At 35.7% G+C, this 23732-nt stretch overlaps 1 protein-coding gene across 1 annotated transcript in view; it reads right to left on the bottom strand.

Annotated features, from left to right (window-relative positions):
* ATRNL1 (attractin like 1) overlaps positions 1 to 23732 on the bottom strand; it is a 541498-nt gene that overhangs the window by 478101 nt on the left and 39665 nt on the right. Inside the window, 4 exon segments of the mRNA XM_069797060.1 lie at positions 12181 to 12389; positions 15655 to 15783; positions 17930 to 18043; positions 20087 to 20170. Of these exon segments, the coding sequence (XP_069653161.1) occupies positions 12181 to 12389; positions 15655 to 15783; positions 17930 to 18043; positions 20087 to 20170 (536 nt within the window).

The raw sequence follows: 23732 nt of genomic DNA, 5'->3' as shown, positions 1-23732 counted from the left end.
TTTGTCATCAGTGATGGCATACAGATGTTGTACAACAGCTAAATTATTTCTGCTTATAGTATCAGCATCAAATTACAATGTTATGTCCCTCTCAGCCTGCCTAACTGGGATAAATCCTTCCCTCGAGCTACTGGACGTTACTAAAAAGCAAAGCTATTGAAGTCAGAATGGGCATAACCTTCTCTGGAAATTCAATGATAACATGCTAAAAAAAAAAAAAAAAAAGGAACAAAACCACCACCAAAAAGCAAACACACCAAAAAAAACCCCAAAAACCCTAGTCTGCATCCTAAATGTCACACAGGACATCAACTTTTTAAAAAGGTTCCAGGGAAGATCTGGAAAACTACTGGCCTGCTATTCTTCTGTTTCTACCAGAGGAATCAGCAGAAACTATAAGAATGGACAGAATTAGTCAACAGATAGATAATTGCCATCTACTCTTAAAAATCAGTGTAGTTTTCATAAAGAAAAGGCCTGTTTTCCAAACCTATTAATGTTCTGTGAAGAAATCAAGATGTGGTGATCCAATTGATACACCAACATGGATTTTCACAAGGCTTTTAACAAATTCCTCACCAAAGACTTTTGAGGAAACTTGACTTTTGTAGCAAGAGAATGAAGGCCTTTGTATGGCTAAATAATTGACTGTAAGATATAGTAAGAAATGGTAGACAGGAACAAATGGCCAGTTCTTAAAGAATACAAGGTCACCTGTGGACTCCCACAAGGATTTCTGCCTATATCCAAGGTATTCTATGTACACATTAATGATCCTGAAAGAGGATGAGCAGTGAAGAAAGTTTATTGATAAAGGCAACTACTAGAGGACAGAAAGAATAAGATCAGCCTTTGGAGAACCACAGAACAAGTTCTTGTCTGACCATGTGACTGAGCAATAAAATTACACATGAAATTCAACATAGATAAATTTTAAATTCAGTAAGCTATGGTTTAGATTGACTGAAAAGGAGATGGTCTCTTAACTAACCATCACTAGTCAGTAGCAAACTCTCATCTTAGGATAACTTATGAAAATATCACGTCAACACTCTGCAATGGTCAAAAAAACCAAGACATGTTAGGAATAGAGAACACTGTTACCATACTGTATAAATCCGTGGTTTGCCTACACTTAGAAAACTGTGTGCCCTATCAAGAAAGAAAATATAGTAGAGTTGGAGACTGTTTACAGGTGAGCAGTAAGAATGTTAAAAGGAATTTAACGGCTTCTGTAACTGGAACTACTGAGTTGGCTAAGACTTTTTCACTTGGAAAAAAAGAAAATTTGGAAGTAATGATAAATGTCTATAAAATAAGTGACACAGGGAGTGGATATGAAAAGTCTACAGCCTCTCTGAATATAAGACAAGATTTATCAAATGCAGCTTGAAGAAGCCACATTCAAAACAAACAAGAGGAGGTAGTTCTTCATACAAAAAGTATTAAGATCTCCTTGGCAAGGACACCTCCTGACAAAAGATGGCCTGGATGCAAAGGTTTACACTGAGTCATGGAGAGACTGGACAAGCATTTAGAAGAGAGCTGCTGAAGTTTACTAAATCAAATACGTTGTCTACATCAAGTTCATAATTTTAAAATATATTTTCCTGGGGCAGGGAGCCATATTACATTTTTCCAATGTGTATTATCAATTTTGGGGCAGCTTGTTACAATTACTTCTTATACACCAACAACCAGGCATCTAATCTGTACCAAACCAGTTGTCAACTTTTCCTAGCACTCTATAGAAGAATGATGTCCGGTAGTATTCAAATTACCTTCCATTCATTAAATTATGGAGATACTAAATTCCCATTGTTCATTATACCTTCTCTCAGAAAAGATTAATGGTATTTGAATGAGATCTAATGAGAGCATGAACAATTCAGTATATTATTTCTTAAGCATTAATAATAGATACTGTAATAGAATTGTAACCTCAGCAAGATTCTGATTTGGTAAATCACTGGAGGAAACACTTAATTTGAATCTAAAAGTGCTTAAAAATAAACAATTGATTAAGTATTCTTTGATCAGGGAAGAGCTTAGAATTATGAAAACGGTGCCTCCAGTCAGAAAATAAAAACAGTTGTCTTTTATTATCGCTACCATTCTTGCACAGAAATGTAGTGGTCAATAGTGTCCCCTAGTGGCAAATACTGAATAAAACACACAAACTACTCATGCCAATTGATTTGAGATTTTCGTTTCTGGAGACAGGGAATTGCAAGAATTCATATGGCAAATCCAAAATACATTTAGATGACATTGACTATATTAAAATGAGGACAAGCAAAAGCTTTGTAAAAAAAGTTAATAATGCAAAAATGTTAACAATGCTGTGAAGCAGCTCAGTGATTGAAAGAAGGTCACGGATAGCTTTCTTACAGTCTCAGTGCTTCACTGCAGGTCTACACTAAACGACAGGAAAAGTGAGACAGAGAGGACACACACCATGTCCCCAGGTCTTGTTCTAGCATGGAGGAAGGACACATTCTAAGGAGACACACCTGAACTTAGGAGCTTGAAAGCAGTAGTTTTTCTTCAAAGAACACATCAATACCCTGTGCATGACACACACATGCATTAAAGTGACATCAGTTGACATTGCCACCAGAAGAGGCACTCCTGGCCCCCCCTCACTGCTTACTCTTCAGCTATCATTGCTACTGGCACAAGTTTTCGTATGGCTGCACCATGACCCAGCATACATTTGCTTTTATTTTCAGCCAGGCTAGCTTTTAATCTGGTTGTGTTCCCTTATACGTCTCACCTTGCCCACATATGCATAGTTGTGCAACACAAGTAAGACTGCATGGCCAGGACTGTGTCTTCAGTGAAAGTGTAAAACATTCATGGAGTTATCACACTAGGGATCAATCAGTACAAAAATGGAATATATAGTTGAAAAAACCCAAAGCAATAGAATAATATTGACTTCTACTGAAACATCACTTAAAGAGCAAATGCTTTTGTGTAGCTTATAAAGGCAAGGTAACTGTAGGACTTATAAATATCATTTACAGGTTTTCCTACTTAAATACATATACCATGAAATATCACCATTATTTCAGCATAAATACATTTTCTCTTCAGAAACATCACATTCACTAAATACATGCCTTTTGTGCAACAGAGCGCACTACAGCTGCAGAACAAAGATAATGAAAAATATTTTTTATTATTTTCTATGCAAATATGATTTTTCTCCATTTATTTAAAATTGGATTTCTTTCTTATCTTCCTAATGTGCTACTTAATCCACTGGGGGGGAAAAAAAAAAAGCTTTAAAAACAGCAAACAACTTTATAAACCTGAATTGGAAGTCAATTGTGTTATCCTCAAAGGTAGGAAAAAATTCTATAGGTTTAAAAAAGTGATTTACCCACACAACACGAAAGAAAGAATCTAATTTCTATTTATTGAGGAGTTTCATGAACTGCCAAAGTAACTATCTGTTCCAGTAGCTCAAGTCATAAGATCAATTTCCACCTAATGAGAAAACATCATCTACTGTCTTCAACCCTAATCTTTTCCATTGGGATCATAGGAAAAAAACCAGAAGTATTGATGTGTTGAATACAAATGTCACAGTCCTGTATTTCATACAATCTCATCAAAGCTTTTAAATATTAGTATTTGTTGTAATTTATTCTGCATTTGTTTGATATCTGATCATTTGAGTTGAGAATTATTGATTTAACATAATTTTTCAACCACCACAAATATAAACACAGTATTACTATTCTGAAGTACCCAATAAAATCTTCATATGATAATGACTTTGAGATTATGAAAAATATTTTTTAGAAAAGAGAATATATCTGAATATACTTTCAATAAAAATTCTATTCAAGGTTACACCAAGCAGTAAATCACCTTTCTTACAGGAAAGTGATGAGATAGTAATGACGTAAAAATTCAAAGTTGCTATGTAAATGAAAAGATAAATGTTCAAGAACAGCTGACCAGCATTCTAATAGTAGGTGTATTCACGTATCCCTACACTACCACAGCACAGCTCCGCAACATCCACACAGGATGTAATTATTTCCCCCCTCCTGCAAATAGTCTAGCTCCAAATGAGACTTAATGGTAGGCAGAGAGATCCTGGATAGGTCTCCAGCTAAAGCAGCATGGTAGCAAGCTGTGCCAGGACTCAGCCTCCTCCATGAATGAAACAGTCAGAAATCCTAATGCACTCAAGCTGATGCAGTTCTTGAAACACCATCTGGTCGCTATTATTCAGTCGCATTTCCTTCCTCAGCCAGGAAGAGTGGATCATCCAAGGGCGATCTGGCTTTGGGGAATCTGCAGGGTCAGTCTGAGCAGGCAAGCCAAAAGGGCTGCACTGCCCGGCACTGGCCTTTGGTGCGTTCTACTCAACAGTGCCCTTTAACTCTTTGACTTCAGGTCTCAAACTCAGGATCAGCTAGGCTGGTACAGAAGAATAAGGCCTGATGCCACGGCAGTCTTTACTGGAAGCACATTGCATGGAAAGCTTTCCTAATCTTTCGTGACTGAGCGCAAGTATACTCTTTGGTAGAAGCTGCATGGGATTTGTCATCTTAATATTAAACAAAAAAATGTTTTGCTGCTTAGTCTCTAAAAGAAACAGGGACCTTTCAGATTAGCAGTAGCTAGCAGTACCCATTGGATTACAGATTTTGAGACTCCATGCTAATGCCAGCAGGATATCGAGCTCTAGTATCTCGGCTAGCAACTTTTAGAAAACTTCACAGCTCTAATACTCAAAAGCCTCCTTCCAGTTTTCAAACTAGATGTATTGATGGCCAGTTTACCCCAATTTTTCTTCTACCAGTGTTGATATCACTGGACTTAAAGGGCTGGTCTGACTATACACCCCACAAATTTTTAGAAACAGCAACGCTGTTCCCTCCCAGCCTTCATTTTACTAGCTGAAAAAAAAACATGCTCTGTTAGTATCCTCCATAGGCCTGACCATTCTAATGCTTCTCCCTCTAAGACTGTTTCAATTTGTATTCATAAAAGTGTAGTAACAAAAATGAAGTAGAGTACTAACATTTTCAAATATTTAACTGTAGATTCTGTGACTGATCATCCTACTAGTGCACCTGACACTTTACAGCCTATAGTTCGTAGAGTATATAAAACTAAGAATATTCATATTCTGAGATAGACAAGCAAGTTTTCTTCCATGTCACCTTCCACACTTCAAGCCAAGATTATAAAACAAATTCTTAATATTCTTAGTCCCTAAATGTATAAATTTACAATTTATACTGAAGTAATTACATCCCACTCATTACTCTAACCCTTTTTTGCAGGATATTCTGGTCCTCCTTCATATTTAAAGCAACTCCCACCTTTGTATTACCAGATTTCATTAGCAGTCTTATGAGTAGATTATAAAAATTATGTAACAAGATCAGTCCCAAGATCAGTCTTTAAGTAGTACTGATATCTTTCCATCCTAAGTTACCTGTTCAGCACGCCCACTCACATTTCACAATTAAGAAGCTCTGTTCCCCTTACTGTTCCCTTCTGTATTCCCTGACTTAACTCAGTTTCAATTAGTTCCTATCAGCAAATGCTGAGGTTCAGATAAAATATATTGCATTTTCTTGTCACTTTTCTTACAAGTTATTTTAGTGTGAAGTACATTGATAAATCCACATTTCAATTGTTTCACTATTCAATCACACCACATGTTTAATTATTTCTTTCCTCAAGTTACGGTCCAGAACTTTACACACTGCTGAAATCAAGATAACAAGTTTTGAGCTGCGTGAATGACTTTCCTCCTATTCTTCAATAAAGGTGCCACAGATAATGAACTATATTTAGTATATTTCCTTATCAGGGAGATCAGTACTATCTATCCCCTTCTCATGATCAGGGCACAGTATTGCATTTGTTCATTACTTTAATCAAGTGTTTGCATGTTCTACCTTGCTACATTCATGTGCATGCATTTTAAATAAATATTTAGAAGGTCATAGATCTCTTTTAAGTGGATTACATTTTTCATTGAACCTCACAAATAGTAGGGGACTCTCTTCCTAAATCTCAGCTTAATTGCACATACAGAGCATTATCAGCCACTTTAATGCAGCCAACTATTTATTGAAATGAATCCAATATATTCTACTAAACTTGCTTTCATTAATCATCAGATGACACCACAAAGGTATTTAAAATTGAAGTTGGCTCTTCATTTAACTGTGATGTTCTTTTTTTGCAATAAATATACTTAATTTTCGCACACAGAATTTTCAGACACTGAATTTCTAATTATGATAGCTATATTTTGTTTACAAATTGCACAAAGTCCTCCAAGGGTGCTTGACAAATTACTAAATTCAATCTGAACATAAAACTGAAGAACCTGTTTCCAGTATATATGAAATAACCATTCACGTTAAGCCAATTCCTTCCTATGAATTCTAGATGTGCAAAATTTCCATAGACAACTCTCATTTCTATGATACACATAATGAAATTTACAAATACGGAGTGCAAAAATTGGATTTTATCTTAAAATTGGAGGAGGAAAGAACTCCTTGGGTTTGTGGTTTTATGTGCGTATGTAGTATTAATGCACATATATTTAACAGGACATCTCCCAGATGGTAAAACTGCCTTTCCTTCTGACCGAATGGATACTTGGACGGGAGAAAACCTGAAAAGGAAAATCTAGACAAAGAGGGCATTATCACAGCGCAGAACAGTTATAAGACACTTGCTTCTAATATTTTTTGTTTTTTCCTTCCAAAAACAGGTTTGTCCAAAGCAAATGTTACATCATAGGTCCTCTTCTCTGAAAATACATACTTGTATGCTTTCTGTTCAAGAACATCCAGGCACAACAGGCCAAAATCTCAGATTTCAGACCTCTCAGCATTTGGCACAAGCTCTTTCCAGTGTGGCACTTCAACTGCCACTGCCTGACCCCACATCTCAGACCTTCTCCATCAGCTTCAATAAACAAGCACCACACAAGCACAGCTTTGCTAAATCTCAGCACTGAGGAATACGGCAGGCCAAATGAGACTATGACATCAACACCTTCCACTGAAGCAGAGGGAATGAACTCAGCTGTAGTTGTTGCAAATACTCTGATAAAGTAATCAAAATTTGATCACATAGAAGAGTTAGGCTTGATTAAGAAGTAGAAAATTATGAAACATAATGTATAGGATTGTTAAGTTTGAAATAGCTAACCATAGAAACCTTACCAAGAAGTTACTGGGTTTTTCTATGTTTTGTTTTCAGAAACTAAGGAGACCGTCGTGGACACCAGTTATGCTGCTTGGAAATCCCCTTACCCTTCCCATCTTGATTTGAATATCAAGAATTCCAATCATTAGAGCTAGGTAGAACTGACCAATGATTGTTTGGGGGTAAGAATATTGATAAGGTTATATAACTAACAGACCCGATCATTATAAAGTTTAAATTTAATAGCAAGCATATTATGCATCTTTATGTAAAAGAACTTATGTAACAATGACTCAACAGCAAAAGTATATAAAAACTGATGGATTTTGATATTAAGTTGGACATGTTGGACGGAGCTATCCCCCATGTCCCCAGCGCTGCAATAAAGAAGTGCCTGCTTATCTACTTTGTGTAGATGAGTTTTTCTTCCGATTGCTAACATAGTCAGTCCTTTCAGGATAATCTAAGTTAGACACACATCAACATAGTAGTTCTGGCCATACTCAAGATGCTGTTAGAATAAACGCCATAGTAATGAGCAAGGCAAAATACTGAATTTTACACTGCAGTAGTCATAGCAATACTTTTATACTTTCATTGTTTACTTTTCTCCTTACATAAAGGCTCATTTTTCCCTAGAGAGATGTTATAAAATTCAAGCTGCCTGAATTGCTAATAGACATATTTCAAAGTTAATTAGTTAATTTCAGAATCTGGTCTTCTGCTACATCTCTATCTGCTAGAAGCAGCTCTGTAGGGAGAAACAAGTAACTACACACATTCCAGAATTTTTATTGGTCTTTTAACTTTGGACTAGATCTGGTCCCTAGGACTGAATGCCTGTTTGTGGCTGGTGTGCATTAAGTGCAACCCTGGAGCTCATCTTCTGATGTAGTTCCATCTAAAAGGAATGCAGTTCCTGTGTTTTCAAACCACCTCATAATGTAATCCAAAACACAGTACACTTGGAGGATCAGATTTGCTTTGAAGGTACCCTGCTGATCCTCTTAAAGACCAATGTAAATGCACCCTGTAATTCTTCCCTAGTAGATCCCCCTTTTGCTTGCAGTACTGATGTTCAATTGTGAAAGTACCAACAAAGTTTCTCTTAAATGCAATAATGTCTTCAACTCTTCCCCCCCACCCCGTCCGCACCCAGTACAAAAGGTATCAGCACCAAGAGCATCCCCACATCACCCTGGACAATGGAGAGGAAGCACACTGTGCCTGTGCTGGGGCTCTCAGTGACAACTCCCACTAAGCATTAGTCACCACTAACTCCTTAGTCTCCCCATCACAAGATTGTTTCCTAGTGAGCATATCAATTTTGTGGCGTGACTTGAGTTCTTGCTGGTATTTACATCCCTCCCTAAAGTGCTGATCCCCAAGATGGGCACTATAATCCAATGTTCTCTCTCAAATGCCTGTCACAGAGAAAGGGTCACTTCCTCTCTACTCAAAATTCCTCATGTGAAAACTATTACCTACAGTGATTTGCAAGTCTTCTAACGATCGGTGCTATCTAAGACAGGCTTTCTTTTGCTGACACAGCCTGCAGCCATTGTTCCCAGATCACTTTACATTAAGTGATATTAAGACAATTTTCTACACTATGACTTTAAACTGGATGATTTATAGCTCTTTAAAATGAAACTATCTTCCTTTATTTACCACACAGTGAATCTTATTGTCTTACCTGAAAATTTTACCAGGAAAAATTATATGTAATAACAGAAATCTTTTATTAAAATGTTGTTTAACATCAGACAAAAACGGGTCACTGCAAAATTCTCCAATTAAGCACTTAGCTATTGCATATTTTACAGGTAGCTATATTTTTATTTCCTTCTGTAAAAGAGTTTTCAACCTATTTAATATGTGGCAGGCTAGTTATTTCCTTTACATGCCATTAAATCTAGCACCTTGAAGAAATCAAAGAACATCTCTATCAACAAGACCTGTAATATTACTTTTAAAAAGCATACAACACATTCATAGTAGTTAGCAATATTTTCAGCATGTCCAAAGATAGTCCATTTAACCCTTTTAAAAATGTGGAACTGTTTACAATCCTTCCAGTTATCCTGAATTTTTAAACCTGTTACAGAATGTAGCTGTTTTGAAATCTCTTCTACTCATTTACAGCCTGAGACAATCCAAGACAAGGTGTTCCTGGTATCAAAGAGAATTTGCTGGCTGTAAACGTATATTTGGCAAAAGGTAACATCTTTCTACAACAACCTTCTTCTACTTCCTCAACAGGTCAAACAGTGGAAGAGCCACTACTTTTGTCTCAGCCAAGTCCCCATTTCTTTTTTTACCTGTGCCTAGCAAAGAAAAAGACAGCAAGTTGGTAGTTTTAAGGCATCTTTTTTTCCTCCCTCAGTTAAATCCCCAGCCTTTATCAGCAGACATCAACACATTCTGCTTTAGAATACCAAGACAGGTTAGCCAGTAATGGGACAGCATAATATGATGTAACACTCAAAACGAATCGCTCTTCAAGAAAAACTTCAGCCTGCTTTATGTTGCCTGAATATTTTAAATTAATGAGATTTCAAGTAAATACTAAATTTTCTTCCTATATGTACTTTTGAAACAAGCAATCTCAGAAACATTTAACATTATTCAACATTATTAGCATTATTAAAAATAAAAATTTTATTTTGAAGAAAAAGTACATTTACCAAGTACATTTTTTAAATGTACTTTTTGTTAAAAATAAAAATAATAATAATTATCATTATTATTATCATTATTAAATTATTTGCTTTCCAGGTCTAGAAAATTTTATTGTCATGGCTTTATTCTATATTTATACGACTAGCAGCTAACTGCAAATATCTACAAGATCCTTCTTCCACAAAATGTATCTAATAACGAGAGGACCCTACTTTTTTACTCAAAACAATTATTGTATCCCAAAGAATACAGTGTTCTCTTTCCTCAGAATACTTGTTTTAAACGAGAAATTTTCTGCAGAGCTGCTCCTTCCACAGCATCCACAAGATGTCACCATTGTAAAAGAAAGAAAACCCGTGCGTTGTAAAATATGAAAGGCCTTTTTTGAGTTCTGAACCATGGATTTTATTTATTGTACATCTCAATCAATGCAGTCCAATAATTTTTTTTAATATAGGGACTAAACACACACAAAAAAATCAAATGTGAAAAACATAAATTCTCTCCGAAAACATAGAAATCAAGACCCTATTTTAGCCACTTGCTTTGAATTACCAAACAAAAAAAGAACTTGGCAGACAGCAAGAGTAGTAAGATAAGTAGAAACATTTATTATTCTAGCATTGCAAATAACCCACATAGAAGACACTGTCAGTTTAGAAAATATAGAATATATAGATGCAAATAAATAAATAAATAAATAGGACAGAAGCAAGTAGTCCCCCAGAGAGCTTAAGGAAAGTTTGGTATTGGTTTGCATTTAATAAAGAAAAACAATTATGTATCCAAGCCAGCTCATCCGTCACAGAATAAAAAAATCAAATTAATTGAAATCTATGCAGGTTTGGTGAAAATCCAAGCAAAGCAAATTATCTCTATATAATCCTACTCACTGCAGGAAAGAATAGGAAGCTAGTATGCACAGAAATGCTAGATGAAAAATAGGTACTAACTCTGAAAGTTAGACTTCTAATTTTATTTTGTGCTCAAAACTTCTAATGAAGATTATACCACTGTAGATGAAGGTATAGTCTAAAAAGTGCTTCCAAAGTTTTGTGACTTTTCCCCATTTTGTGCATAGTGATCTGAAGATGCAAGTAATCAACATGCAAATAAAAGGGGGATATTCTTGCTGCAAGTTCTATTCACAACTTCCTTACAGAGATTAAGCTTTCAGGATTTTTTTTGTGCACTACAATCACAGAAGGTTGTAAAGGACTCAGTAACAAGTCTGCACTGCTTCCATCCAGTGACCATATTGCTAACCCACTTCCTTTCTGTGGCTGCACTGACTGCCTTTTAATGAACAACTTCATTAATTATTAAGAAAAGAAATGTATTAAATCTCATGGTGTCTTTGGTCTAATAGGTGTGACAGCTAACAGGAGTAAGTCAGTCATTTCCTTTGACATGCAAAAAGAAACAGCAATAAAACAGAAGTAGAGGCAGGAAGTAAAGGGAACAGGGCATATGAGCTAAGTAATCTGGAGGTATTTTAATGTTTCTTTTAAGAGATGAATGGCAATTTCAATGCATAGCAAGCTAACCCAACTGAGACTTCTAATAGGAGTGGTAAAGGATAAAAAGAAAAAAATTCACAAACATCTAGCATAATTATAGTAAGTGAATTAAACATTTAGGATCTTAAATAATTGATCTTTAATAAGAAACAATTATTTACAGTACTGGGAGTAAAACTACAGCACATGCTTACAGTACATCCATTACTCCACAGTACATGTCCACACAGACATTCTTGTACCACCATAACAAAACAGCTTACCTTCCTTTTTCATTGAAAGGCTATACAAATAATATACAACGAAAAACCAGACAGTGAATACTTACCTCAGGAAGCCCTAAAAATATGATGTGATGATATGACAATAAGAAAGGGGGGAAGAAAATCAAGTCTATCTAGACATTAAAGAAATCAATAGAACAGGAAATAAGGCGATGGGGGGAACTTAGTCTTCAGAAGTGCTCAAAACTCTTGACTAATTGCTGCCATTATTTTTTTTCAAATTAACGATCCAAAAAGAAGAGTGCCCACCACAAGAAAGTTTAGACAGAAAGTCAGATATTTCTGCAGTATCTTCAGGCAGAAAATATCAAAGCTGTGAGCCTTTTATGGCACTAAAGCACACACATCTAGGTCCACATGAAAATTTAATCCAGAAATTATTTTTTCATTTATGTTTATTCTTTAAAGATGCTAATCATACTAGATAGGATGCATTAAAAGCAGTTCTTTTTTAAGGATTAACTTGATTCCAAATAACAAAACCTTACCTTGCCAGCTATCATTGCAAACACACAGCTTCTCGCCTGTCAAATCACAATACCCGTGATCTGGACTGCCACAGTTGGCTTTACAATATGGAATATCACAAGCTTCTCCTTTCCAGTACTTGTCACACTCACAGTATACCCGGCTTGGTATGGAGACACTGGTTGTACACTTTCCATGTTCTGAGCAGTTATTAGGACAAGAATTAATTCTGAAAAAAATATGTAAAATAAGGAAAACAAGCCAAGAGTTGATGACAGTGGTTTCATCTGACAGTATTCCAAGACTATTTGTTAGATAAAGTACTTCTTTTCCTGAATAATTTCTATGTACTGATAAAACACAACTTTAATGATGATTTTACAGCAAGTGAGCTGGAAAGGTGTTCATCCAGGCTTACATACAAAGTCTGTGATGCAGTCAGGATTACAAACACTTTGTACTTTAACAAGAAGTATTGACATTAGACAGAAGGACAGGTCCTGCCTGGACAGATCACCATCTTTTTTTTTTTTCCTGTGTTCTAGTATCAGTACTCTAGTCAGTCCCTTCAAATGCTTATTATCTCTAGGAACATCCACACTGGAAGTGACTGTGAGCAGTAATCCTTAAACTCTCCACCACAGGCATACAGTTAAAGGGTTTTCCCAAGTGGGTTTGGTCCATGCTATAGAACAGTATGTCTAACATCCGAGGGGAATAAAATTGGAAAAAAACGAGTAAGGAAAAATACAAGATGGTTAAATATCCTGAAACTACTTACAGGTAGCACTTCATGCTTTGAACCCTTAATAATAGAGCCCCCTTAACCTTGCCTCCTTAACTCCACAGTCAGAGATGCAAAAAGAGGAAAGATTAGGCCGAAAGAAGTCTGTGACTGTTACAGGAGTTAGCATTTCTGCGATATGCCCTACCAAACACTGAGATCACAGGCAAATGGATTGCAAAATTATGCAAACTGGTTCCAGAAATGCAGGCAATTCCTTGGAGATGAGGAGGAATGGAGCACATCGAAGTATGTGAGTCTAAGAGTTTCCATGAACAGAATCTCAGGTAGTATGTGCCTGACGAAGTCCAAAAAGGATTTGAAACCTTTTTTGATGACTCACAGCAAAGGGGTTGGGTTGAAACTCAGAATAATCTGTTACTACAAACCCCTGATGCTTCCTGTAGATGTGAGAGCTGAACACCATTCATAATCTTCCTTGCTCTTACCGAAGGAAGAACGAACAGAAAAAGTTAGCAAGGAACTATTCAAGGCTGGCCTTTGGCCAAATGTAGTTGTGGCAGGAAAGTTAGGAGACATGTTTTCATTTTCTAAAAACTCACACCTCAGAGGACTGATTCTGTTACACTACCAAAAAAGAAAATTCCATGTCTGAACTACAAATGTCCTAGGGGTTTTGCCTAGTAACACACATGGCATTAAAACCATTGGTGGCATTAACTGCTGAATACCACAGCTGTGAGGAACCTCTCCCCTGACTTCACAGGAAGAGTGTTCTGTGGGAAGGTGAACAGTTAAGTCTCTCCAGCAATAGAGATACCAGTTTAAGAGTAGACATATTCCCATTCCAACAGGTTCTTTAAGGATTCAAACAGAATGAGAAAAACTGGATCAGCAGAGGTGGAAGCAGGTTGCCACTCCAAGGAACAGAAAATTTACTCAGAGAGTTCTGGAATAACTACTATAATTACTGTTGTTTGCAACTGGCATGGCATTTTAGTCACAGATGCTGTGCTTCCGTCTTCCCCAAAATAAAGGAATACGAGTGGTCGATCAAGATGACGTCAAAAACTGCTTTGGGGTTACCAAACCAAGGAAGAAAGAAGGTAACAGAAGCAAAGTGCAACAGATCAGTGACAGAAAAGTTAATGCAGCCATAAAAAGCAATCATAGCTACTTATTTTATCATAAGAAATTACTCATTAAAAAAATATTTTAAAAGTATCCATTGCAATTGAAGAAACAGAAGAACAGAGTACATAACATTTCTTGAGTTATATATGTAATGGAATTAAAAACTGGCAGGTTTTTTAATTTATTTTAAATCTTAAAAAAAATTAGGTAATGATATGTAGCATGTACCACATTACCAAGTCACAGAAGAATGCAGAGCACATACACTCATTTCTTAAGAACGCCATGTCATATCACCATTTGCTCCCAAGACAAACAAAACAAAGTGCAATAAAAGCTTCAGGGATAACTGAAAAATGTATCTAATTACACTAGATAAATCTGCCAGGCGATTGCATTTTACTGATGTCAACTGACAAAAATTAAAAATACCCAGTCTTCTAGACTGCCATTTCCAATATAACATATTTAGTGAGGTTTCTCAAACTCTGAATAGCTATTTATTATCTGGTAAAAGGTAGGCAAACTGCTGCAAATTACAGAAACAATCTTTCCATAGACAATTTAACAAAGACCTCTGCCAAGAGTAAAGCTATGGTCAGAAGCTTAAATAGGATTTTTAAATTAATAAAGAGTATGACAAAAATATTACGTGTACTTCCACATTTGAGGTGCAGTGTTGGCCACCACATCCCACAAATTAGTATTTCAGAATCTGAAGTAATTGAAAGAAAGGAACAATATCTGCAATCATGGGAAAACTATCACATGAAGAAACAGGTCCGACAGGACCAAGCACTCCCCTCTTGAACTAAAGCATCCAGTATAAAGAGACATCACATTATGAGTCACAAGCATGTCCCAAAAGAAACAGAAGTTGCAATCAACAGCTGGTGCATATAACAAGGAAAAGGCTCAGGTCCATTGGATGCATCTTTAGAGCTGCTGACACAGAAAACCACAGTGGAGGAAAGCAAGCATAGTTATAGCAGATTACGCTGCCATCAGAGAAACTAAAATTTGGACAGTGCAGATAAGAAATATGAAGGCAGAATGTAAACTGAGATGGACAATAGGAGGGGAAAGTACCTGAGAAGTAGAAAAGAAATGGAATAAAAGCCTTGCAGCTGGCACAAAAATAAAAGTAGGACTTCAGTGAAGGTTTCAAAAGCCATAGAAGTACATTCAGCAAGAAAAATCAAGCAACAGATGATCCTAGTTCAAGAGAAGGGAATTGACATGACAGCAGATATAATCTCCCTTCTATTCCATATGACAACTACATGTGTTGGATAAACACTGGAAGGGATACATTCTAGTTCCATATGGCATAGGAAAAACATACTTTTGGAATAGCCATGTGGCTTCACTCAGAACAATATACGTTATCTCTTTTTTTTTTTCTTCTTTATTTTTCCTTTTTTTTTTTTTTTTAAACTAGTACCTTGATGACAACTCATTACAAACCCAGGTCCCTGACTTTAGAAACATGCCACAGTATAACTCTTACACTATTAATAAAATCAATAGATAAACACTTTCCCTGGGTTTGTCATTCTCCTGAAAGAACTGATAGCCTAATTTAAAAAGTAATTACTTAGTAAAAAATACTTACGAGTAAAAAATGTTAAATCCAGTTAGGTTATAAGCAGCATCACTAAAAAAGTGTAGTAATGCATAGCCAGATGTAGTAACTACTTCAGGAACAGTTTCATTTCCACGGACTTCAGGGACTATTAGACCACTGGAAAAGAAAATGAGAATACTGTTTTTAAGCAGTCTTTGGGGCGGTGGGGGAAGAGGGAGTTAGCTATTCTGTTTGTTATTTATATACAGAAGATAAGTCATAAATCTCATTTAAAAAACTTCTTTAAAAAAAAAAAAAAAGCAGCAGCAGCATATAAAACTTGCCCATGCCTCTGCAAGGTAAGGTAGGGTTTTCCAGGAAATCAAAACAAAACCTCCTCCCTCACAGATTAATGCAAAATTTCACATCAGATTATTTTGAGGGTGCATGCACCGTCAGTATAATTTTTAAAACTTATTTTAACTTTGAAAATATATATATCTCTCCTTCAGACAGGTGCTTAATACTCACTATCAGCAAGAATTCTACTTCCACATAATATTTGCACCTTCAGAAGTTTATCTTAAAGAATTTCAAACCTGGAAAGTAATTAAGTAATTTCCATGAAAAGGCAATTTTCAATAGAAAATGAAATACTTTTTAAAACTTCAGAAAGATGTTAAGATGTCAGCCTTAAATAAAGATGGAAGTAGAAAAAACAAGCAATATATTAATATACTGAGGAAAAAGGATCACATGCAAAAAACAGTGCCACTTCACAGATATAAATTAAAAGTTATAGGAATCCTAAGGTAAACACTAAAAATCAATACACTGAAAGACATCTGAAGTAAAGAACACAGGAAGAGGAACCTCTTCTTTCCTTCCATTCATGCTACAAGTCAGGCTCCTGAATGACAGCTAGACACATTTAACAAATACAACTTTGGGGAGGGGAAAAAAAAAAAAAAAAAAAAAAAACCACCAAGCAATTATGTAACAATTGAGGAGAATTAGGAGAGAAGGTGCAGATTGCTATAGTTGGGCAGGACAGAGGGATGACCTGAGCTTTGTTGCCTTAGGAGAAAGCACTATCATTTATGCAGTTAGTATTTCCTAAACTTCAGCAGCATGATCAGTATTTCATAGCACAAAATGAAGTACAATTTCTGTCCCATAGAGCATCTGTGTATATATGCACAAACAGTTTCTGGTTTGTTGGGGTTTTTTGTTTTGTTTTGTTTTTTAATATAGCTTTGCACTCAATGGATATCCCAAGATAAAACTTGTACTGACTTCAAAGGATTAGGATCCTGTGCCTTTTCTCTAATAAACTATAGCCCACTTGCATAGAATATTCTTTCTGGAATGTTTCCCAAAATTTTAACAAAAGGGTAGGAATAAAGCAACTGAAACATTTTGGTAAAGTTCAGAAATGGAGGAAACAAGTGTTAAAAATCATATGCCCTGCTTTTTCTCTCTTGGACATATAGGAAATGCAGTGCATGGACCTAAATCTTTACCTCAACAGTTTATAGTCATTTGAAAGGCAAATAATTAGTCTTTATTCAGCATTAGTTGCTGTGCTCGTTTATTGTTGTTGATTTTGTATTTATTTCTAAATCTTGCTATAAAGTAATACTATGAGTCTAGAAAACAAACATTAACCTGAAAAAATATTTAGCTGTGTAGCAATTCTCATAAGCTAACGATAATATAACAAAAAGGAAAGAAATTCCACCATTTCAGTTCATAGCAAATTTGAGATCTCCTCCAGGACTTTGTCCAGTTCAGTAATCTAAGGAAAATATGTTACAAAATTAGTGCTTAAGACAGCCTTTGCATCAAATGCTCTGAACAAGTCTCTTCAGTCTTCATACAGAAATATAGAAAGCATTTAGCAGCCTTTTTTTATAACTTACACATAGCGCAACAGTCCCCAAGTTCTCCCTTAAGTAGGATCAGATACTGACACTATTGGCCAGTGCCACATTTAATGCATGTTAAAACTCAGGAGTCGCTATTGGAAGCCTACTGGAAAATACATTTCTGATTGCCTGTCTATAAGCATTAACACTCCATGCAATGTCAGCAGTAAGTACAAGCCACATAATGGATTTATGCTACGATCACCTAACCAAAAAAGCAGTGTTTTGCAATTTATTCTAATATAACTTTACGTACATGTTCCCACAATATTAACAAAAGAAAGCAAGTTATTTAACAAATTAAGGCCTCTAATGTTTTCGTTTTTTCTGCCCGCAAACTAAAAATGTCCATATATGACTACTTGGACTAAAAGGCTAATAATAAATACACTCACCTAAATACAGCTATTAAAGGTGCATATATTGAATCTCCATCATATACATACATATGGTCCCAACTACATTCCGTGGCAAAGTGATTAAATCTTAATCTTAGTATTGCATTTGGGCTGGAAAAAAAAAAAAACACAAAACAACATTGATGCAAAATATTATTTACAGAAGTATTGAGCTCATAAGATAAAGAACTTACAGCAAAATTGATCATGCCAGCATAACTCTATTACAACATTTTGAGTACTAACTAAACATTTCAAAGAGTTAAATAACAAAATAGCAAATATTTTACTTTATCTTAGAAAACTTTAAAAATAAGGTCTTCAGTCCAAGTATAATAACCCCTAAAGTTAACAAGAGACTTAAGTTCACCAGGTTTCATCAGTATGCAGAAACACAAATTTAGAGCAATTAAAATATCGCATTTAAATATACTAGCTTCACTTTACAATGTCAGGACTATAAGGTTTAAAGAGTCTTTCAAGACAAAATCACCTACATATCCTCATTCCAGTATTATACTAGTTATTGAAAATAAAAATCCTAACACACAAGTTCAAAACAACAAGCAATATTACTGCAAGATTTTTTTTTTTCTTCCTCCTCCCCTCCCCCATATAACACCTGAGAGTCATATTTCACCAGTTTTCAGTAGAGATTCAGATTGAGAATGTAAGATTTCTGAAAGGGGTATTTTCTCATATGACAAAATTAGCAGACTCCTAAATATATTCCGTGCAACATACTGATTATTTTCTTTTATTTCATTTTATTTTTTTCCCTCCTACTGACAGGCTCGAGGGCAGTTTCTCAGTTTGGAAAACATAGGCTTTTTTGACAGAGAGAAAGAGATCATTTGGAGAGAGCTCTTTGTTCATTTTTTAAAAGAGAGTATCTTATACATATGTAACTTTCTTGTCTGTTGACATTTTGCACTATGTTTCTGGGTTCCATCACTCTTCCACATACTGTGCAGCGTATTGTTTCCTCCAGGTACTCACTCTACCATCTCCCGCAAAGGGGAGGAAGAGAGCGAAGACCAACTTCGAAGCAGAGTTTGCATACAATCCTCAGGCATGTTTCCACTTTAGTATAGTGTAGTGCAGTGCAAATATTCCTGAGCTAGCTTGGGTAAAAAGAGAAAGTCTATTTATGTCAGAAAGGTATTCAGCTATAGCCTAGTCACCTAGATATTGAAGCTTCTACTTAAACGATTTTGCAAACTACCCATAACTTTATTGCTGTTCTGTTTAAGTTACTATCTACATATAAGCAGACCAAAATTAGATCAGATAGGTCATTACTGAACTGCAGCAACAGAGGAGACATCTACAGTAATTGAGATGATGACAATATGGAAATACAGAAGGAGGCAATTTTCTTTTAGAATATTAGTAGAACTTGGACCTAGCTAAATTCTTCAGCAAAATCCTGATCCATAGCCTGGGGGAAAAAAGTCCCACTGAAATTTAACAAATTTGTGCCTTTAAAAATTAGCCATATTAGTGCATATGTCTCATCATTTCTTTGTGCAAATCTGTGTATTTCTGTGCTGCATAAACTGAAAATTAGCAACAGACATGAGACATCTAAACTATATAAACTGTGGGCACAATATGATTTTAAAATTAAGTATATGAGGAAAACTAGAATGCAAGAGAAAATACTTTATAGAAGCACTAACTTTTGAGCAACATGTAACTGAATAATTATAATTAAACTGGAAGCATTCTGTACTTGAAGCCATTCCTGATTTATCGCTGGAGAGTAAGATAAGGAGTTAAATAATAGGATTCTCTAACCACATTTGGAACTTATGTAAAGGTACTCAAACAGGCAACAAATTTATCATAGGGTTTTGAGAGCTTGCAGCACTGGCCAAATTCCAATGTTAGCCTAAATTTTGCCAGCAGTTTGAATGGGAATGGAATTTGGCCAACTCTGAGCAATCCTGAAAATTCTACTTCAACTTTTTTTTTCCTTTTTGAATCTTTATAACATTTCAACAAAAACAAAACTAACAAACAAAAAACCAAAACTGTTTATATTGTATCCAGATGCAGTTTTGACTTGAGTTTTGATTTGAGTTCTTTAGATGTCTACAATACACAGTACCAAACTGTCAGAAAATTTAAGCTATGAAAATAAATACTTACTATCCTTCAATTAACCATGTACATTTAGTTTTATATTTATAATTTATTGGTCCATCTGTTAAATATCCAGAAGGTTCTGTTAACCTACAAGAGAAAAAAAAGTGCTGTAATAAACCAGAGACAACAGAATGCACATCATCAACATGCCAGTAGATTCCTTCTGGATGGAGAGAAAATTGGGTGTGGGGGAAAGAGTTAAGTCTCTCTCCATATTTCTTGTCACACTATTTTTGCTCATAAAAACTAGAATTCTGATTATTCTATATCACTGATTTGCTTTCTTCCCCCAGGCAATCACAAGACTTCTAATTTTTCTAGTTCAGTAACAAGCAAATACTACATACAATTTAAATTATCCTTCACATGAAATGGATGCAAGCCAGTGTAAAGGGCTTTTCGTTTAAGAGGATTTTGATTTGGTTTGCTTGTTTCTTTTGCCATTACATTACATCTTACTTCTGAAATTAGACCACAGCAGCAGTGGGAAACCTGTTCCAGATCAAGAGAAATTAAGGCATAAATTATAAATTTAAATAAGCATATCTGCCAGCCTGTCCCTCTCTTATTCCTGGTCAGTGATGAGACATGGGAAAGCTGAACAACACTGAACTACACAGAAACTAAATAAAATGCATACTAAAAGCCATAAAAGGTCAGACCAAAACGCCAACATAGCCCGGTACCCTGTCTCTGACAATGACCTACAGCAGATATCCAGGAAGGGATTTAAATCCCTACAAATGCTTCCCACAGCATTACACCACCTACAGCGACTTGCAGGTCAGGGACATATTCAAGATGCAAGTTAACCATGAATCTCTACAGTAGCATAATAATGATTTCCACTTTGTTCTCTATTCCCATCCTAACATTTTATTTGCTCTTTCAACAACTACTATGCTGATATTTTAAACACACCTAGCTGCTGTAACTTTTTTTCTGAGTGATAATAGTTCAAGATTCATTACATACAGAAATTCATTTAATGTAGAAATAGAACCTTTTTCCTCCATTCACATATATTACTTCACATTAATCTATACAGAGTGATAAAATAGCAGATTAAATTCAATAATCCATTACCATAAAAGCTTTCTGAAAGAGCTTAGTATCTTCAGCACACTACCTTCACTATTTACCCCATTTTCTACATCCTTTATGATTATGTTGTGTAGTTCAGGCCTTAACACAAATCTCTGGTGGCCTTACTCCACTGGGAAAACCAACCATCCTACTCTTTAAAACGTTACAATGATAACAAATAGAAATACATACACAGAAATGTTCATTCCTTTCACTATAGTGTGGAAAGATAACCATTAAGAATAAGTATCATCGAATAAGAAAAAAGAAGCAGTTGGGGTTTTCTGTTTTGTTTCAGTTTTTTTAATAAATCAATAGAGTAGATCTAAGTCCAGAGGCAAAGCTGAACAACCTGAACAAGTCACAGCTAAATTTTCTCACCAGGAGTCCAGCTGAACAGGAATCCAATATCTGCTATCCTACTATCTTTGAAGCTGTACATACCAATTTTAAAAATATTCGCTACCACATCTACTGCAAGTTATTTACATTTGAACTCATACCAAACAGTAATTGCATACTTATTAACAGAGCTCTGTAATTCCAAACATAAAACTATAAACATGTGGAAAGGAAATAAAAACAAGAGAGCAAGAAAGAAGAATTTATAAGACAAGGTCCATGCAAACTCTTAGGTTTTTAAACAAGTTCATTCACCTGTAAGAACTAGCTTCAGTTTGTTAGACACACTGTAAACCACTCTGTTCAAATCACTAGTGGTTTGAATGAAGATTTTTTTTACCCGTGTTTTCCTTTTGATGAAATGGGACAAAGCTCTCTAATATGGGGAGCTGTCCAAATAATTGTACTTCAAAACATTTTCAAGGCGTAAAAGCAGTATCAATAACATATTTTTTGCTTCTGAATAAAAAGGAGAAAAGCAGATAAACAGCTGGTAACATGAGCATCAGACTGGGAGGAAAAAAGAAAATAAAACCCAACAACAACCATATACTTCAGTCAGCTGACAGCTGAGAGAAAATTTCCCTAATAAAACCTAGTACATTGAGCTGGTCTGAATGCTGCAGTACACCACTCCCCAAGAGCGATGGTTCCTGGTAAGTGCTATACAAATGCTGGTGTAGCTCATAAGCAAAGTAATGAATGACGAGGCACAGCTGGTAACTCCCAATCCTCCCTTGCTGCACGCTGGAGAAGCTGCAGCAATGGCCACGGGGAAAGGCTAACCATGCCCCTGCCAGGTGCCCTCTTGTGAATCAATGACTGGCCACAGAATACTTTTGCTCGAAGCAAGCAAAAGACACATGCAGTTTAAGTTTGTAATGTTTCTTTTAGTTGAGAAATATCAACTTCACCTAAAGGTATACTTTCATGTTTATATATATGATTTGAAATCAAGCTAATATTGATGCTTGGCCCCTAGCAGAACCTTAGTAAAGCTGACTACAGGACCAGATCCCACGTCTGAATGTGTGCTAGATTGAAATCTTTTTTTTTTTTTTTAAAAAGGCAGTAATGCATAAAATTCCAATCAAAACAGATTGCTGTCATATTGTTTATATACGGATGTAAAGTCTTACATAGCAAGCCACTGAACATTTACTTTTCTGCAAGAAGTGTGAAATATCACAAGTATTCATGTGCTGTCATGACCATTGCCTTCTTAGTAGCTGTATAATGCAATGGAGATGACTTACAAGAGTTGTTTTTATTAAATCAGCCCTTTGGCACTAGTAAAGCGCAAACAATTTCCCTTGTCACCTAGGCTGATAATTTTTTGATAAATAGTTTCTTGTGGAAGAGCAGATAGCCTTTGAAGCAGCTATTGCACTTCGCTGAAAAAAGTAAACAATAAGTAAGAGCATGACATTGCTTTGTAATAATGGTTGTGAAAAATGGCAAGATAAAGGGGCTGTTCTATTTAAAATAAATACATAGCAAGACAGAGGGGTATTACTTTAAGTTTCTTGAGTCATACCGAGAACTTTTCTGTACCATTTTTCTTTCCAAATGTTATCCAATACCAAATCCCATGAGCAACACATATACATATATCAGTACTACTTTCACATAACCTCTTACCAAATCAAGGGCAATATTCTCTATCATGTAAAGCCAGGTATTCATGGGCATAGTTTTACTCTGTGACTAACAGTGATCCTGTCAAATAACCAAAATCCAGATGAGCCAACATGACCACACACTCTTTAGTCACAGAAGTGGAACAGCCAGAACGAAGCCTACATGCCGCCACCAACTCCCTGCTCATTGCTTTCTCATCGCTGAGAAAGCTTCAGGGATGAGGGGACAGCCAGAACAATTTGTGTGACCTGCTTAAGCACCACAGGTTTATCACACCTAGACTCCAGCTCTCTAAACAGAATGCACAGGGGAGCAGCTGATGTTGTATATTGTCATTTTAAATTGCATGCCTGCTTTCACAAACACAACAGTATTTTTTTAGTTGGCATGGTTATAATCGAAACCTATAAAGAATTAGAGGTGCATGCCAAGAGAACATTTCCCTTCTCTGTATACTGTAAAACAGATCTACCAAATTATAGAAAGAAGTCAGGATGCTGCACAGCAGAGTTAAAGACAT

The sequence above is a fragment of the Haliaeetus albicilla genome, chromosome 11 (assembly GCF_947461875.1).
Source record: "Haliaeetus albicilla chromosome 11, bHalAlb1.1, whole genome shotgun sequence".
Classification (NCBI taxonomy): Eukaryota; Metazoa; Chordata; class Aves; order Accipitriformes; family Accipitridae; genus Haliaeetus; species Haliaeetus albicilla.
The sequence above is the reverse complement of the archived record's forward strand: the minus strand, read 5'-3'. Positions and strand labels throughout refer to the sequence as shown.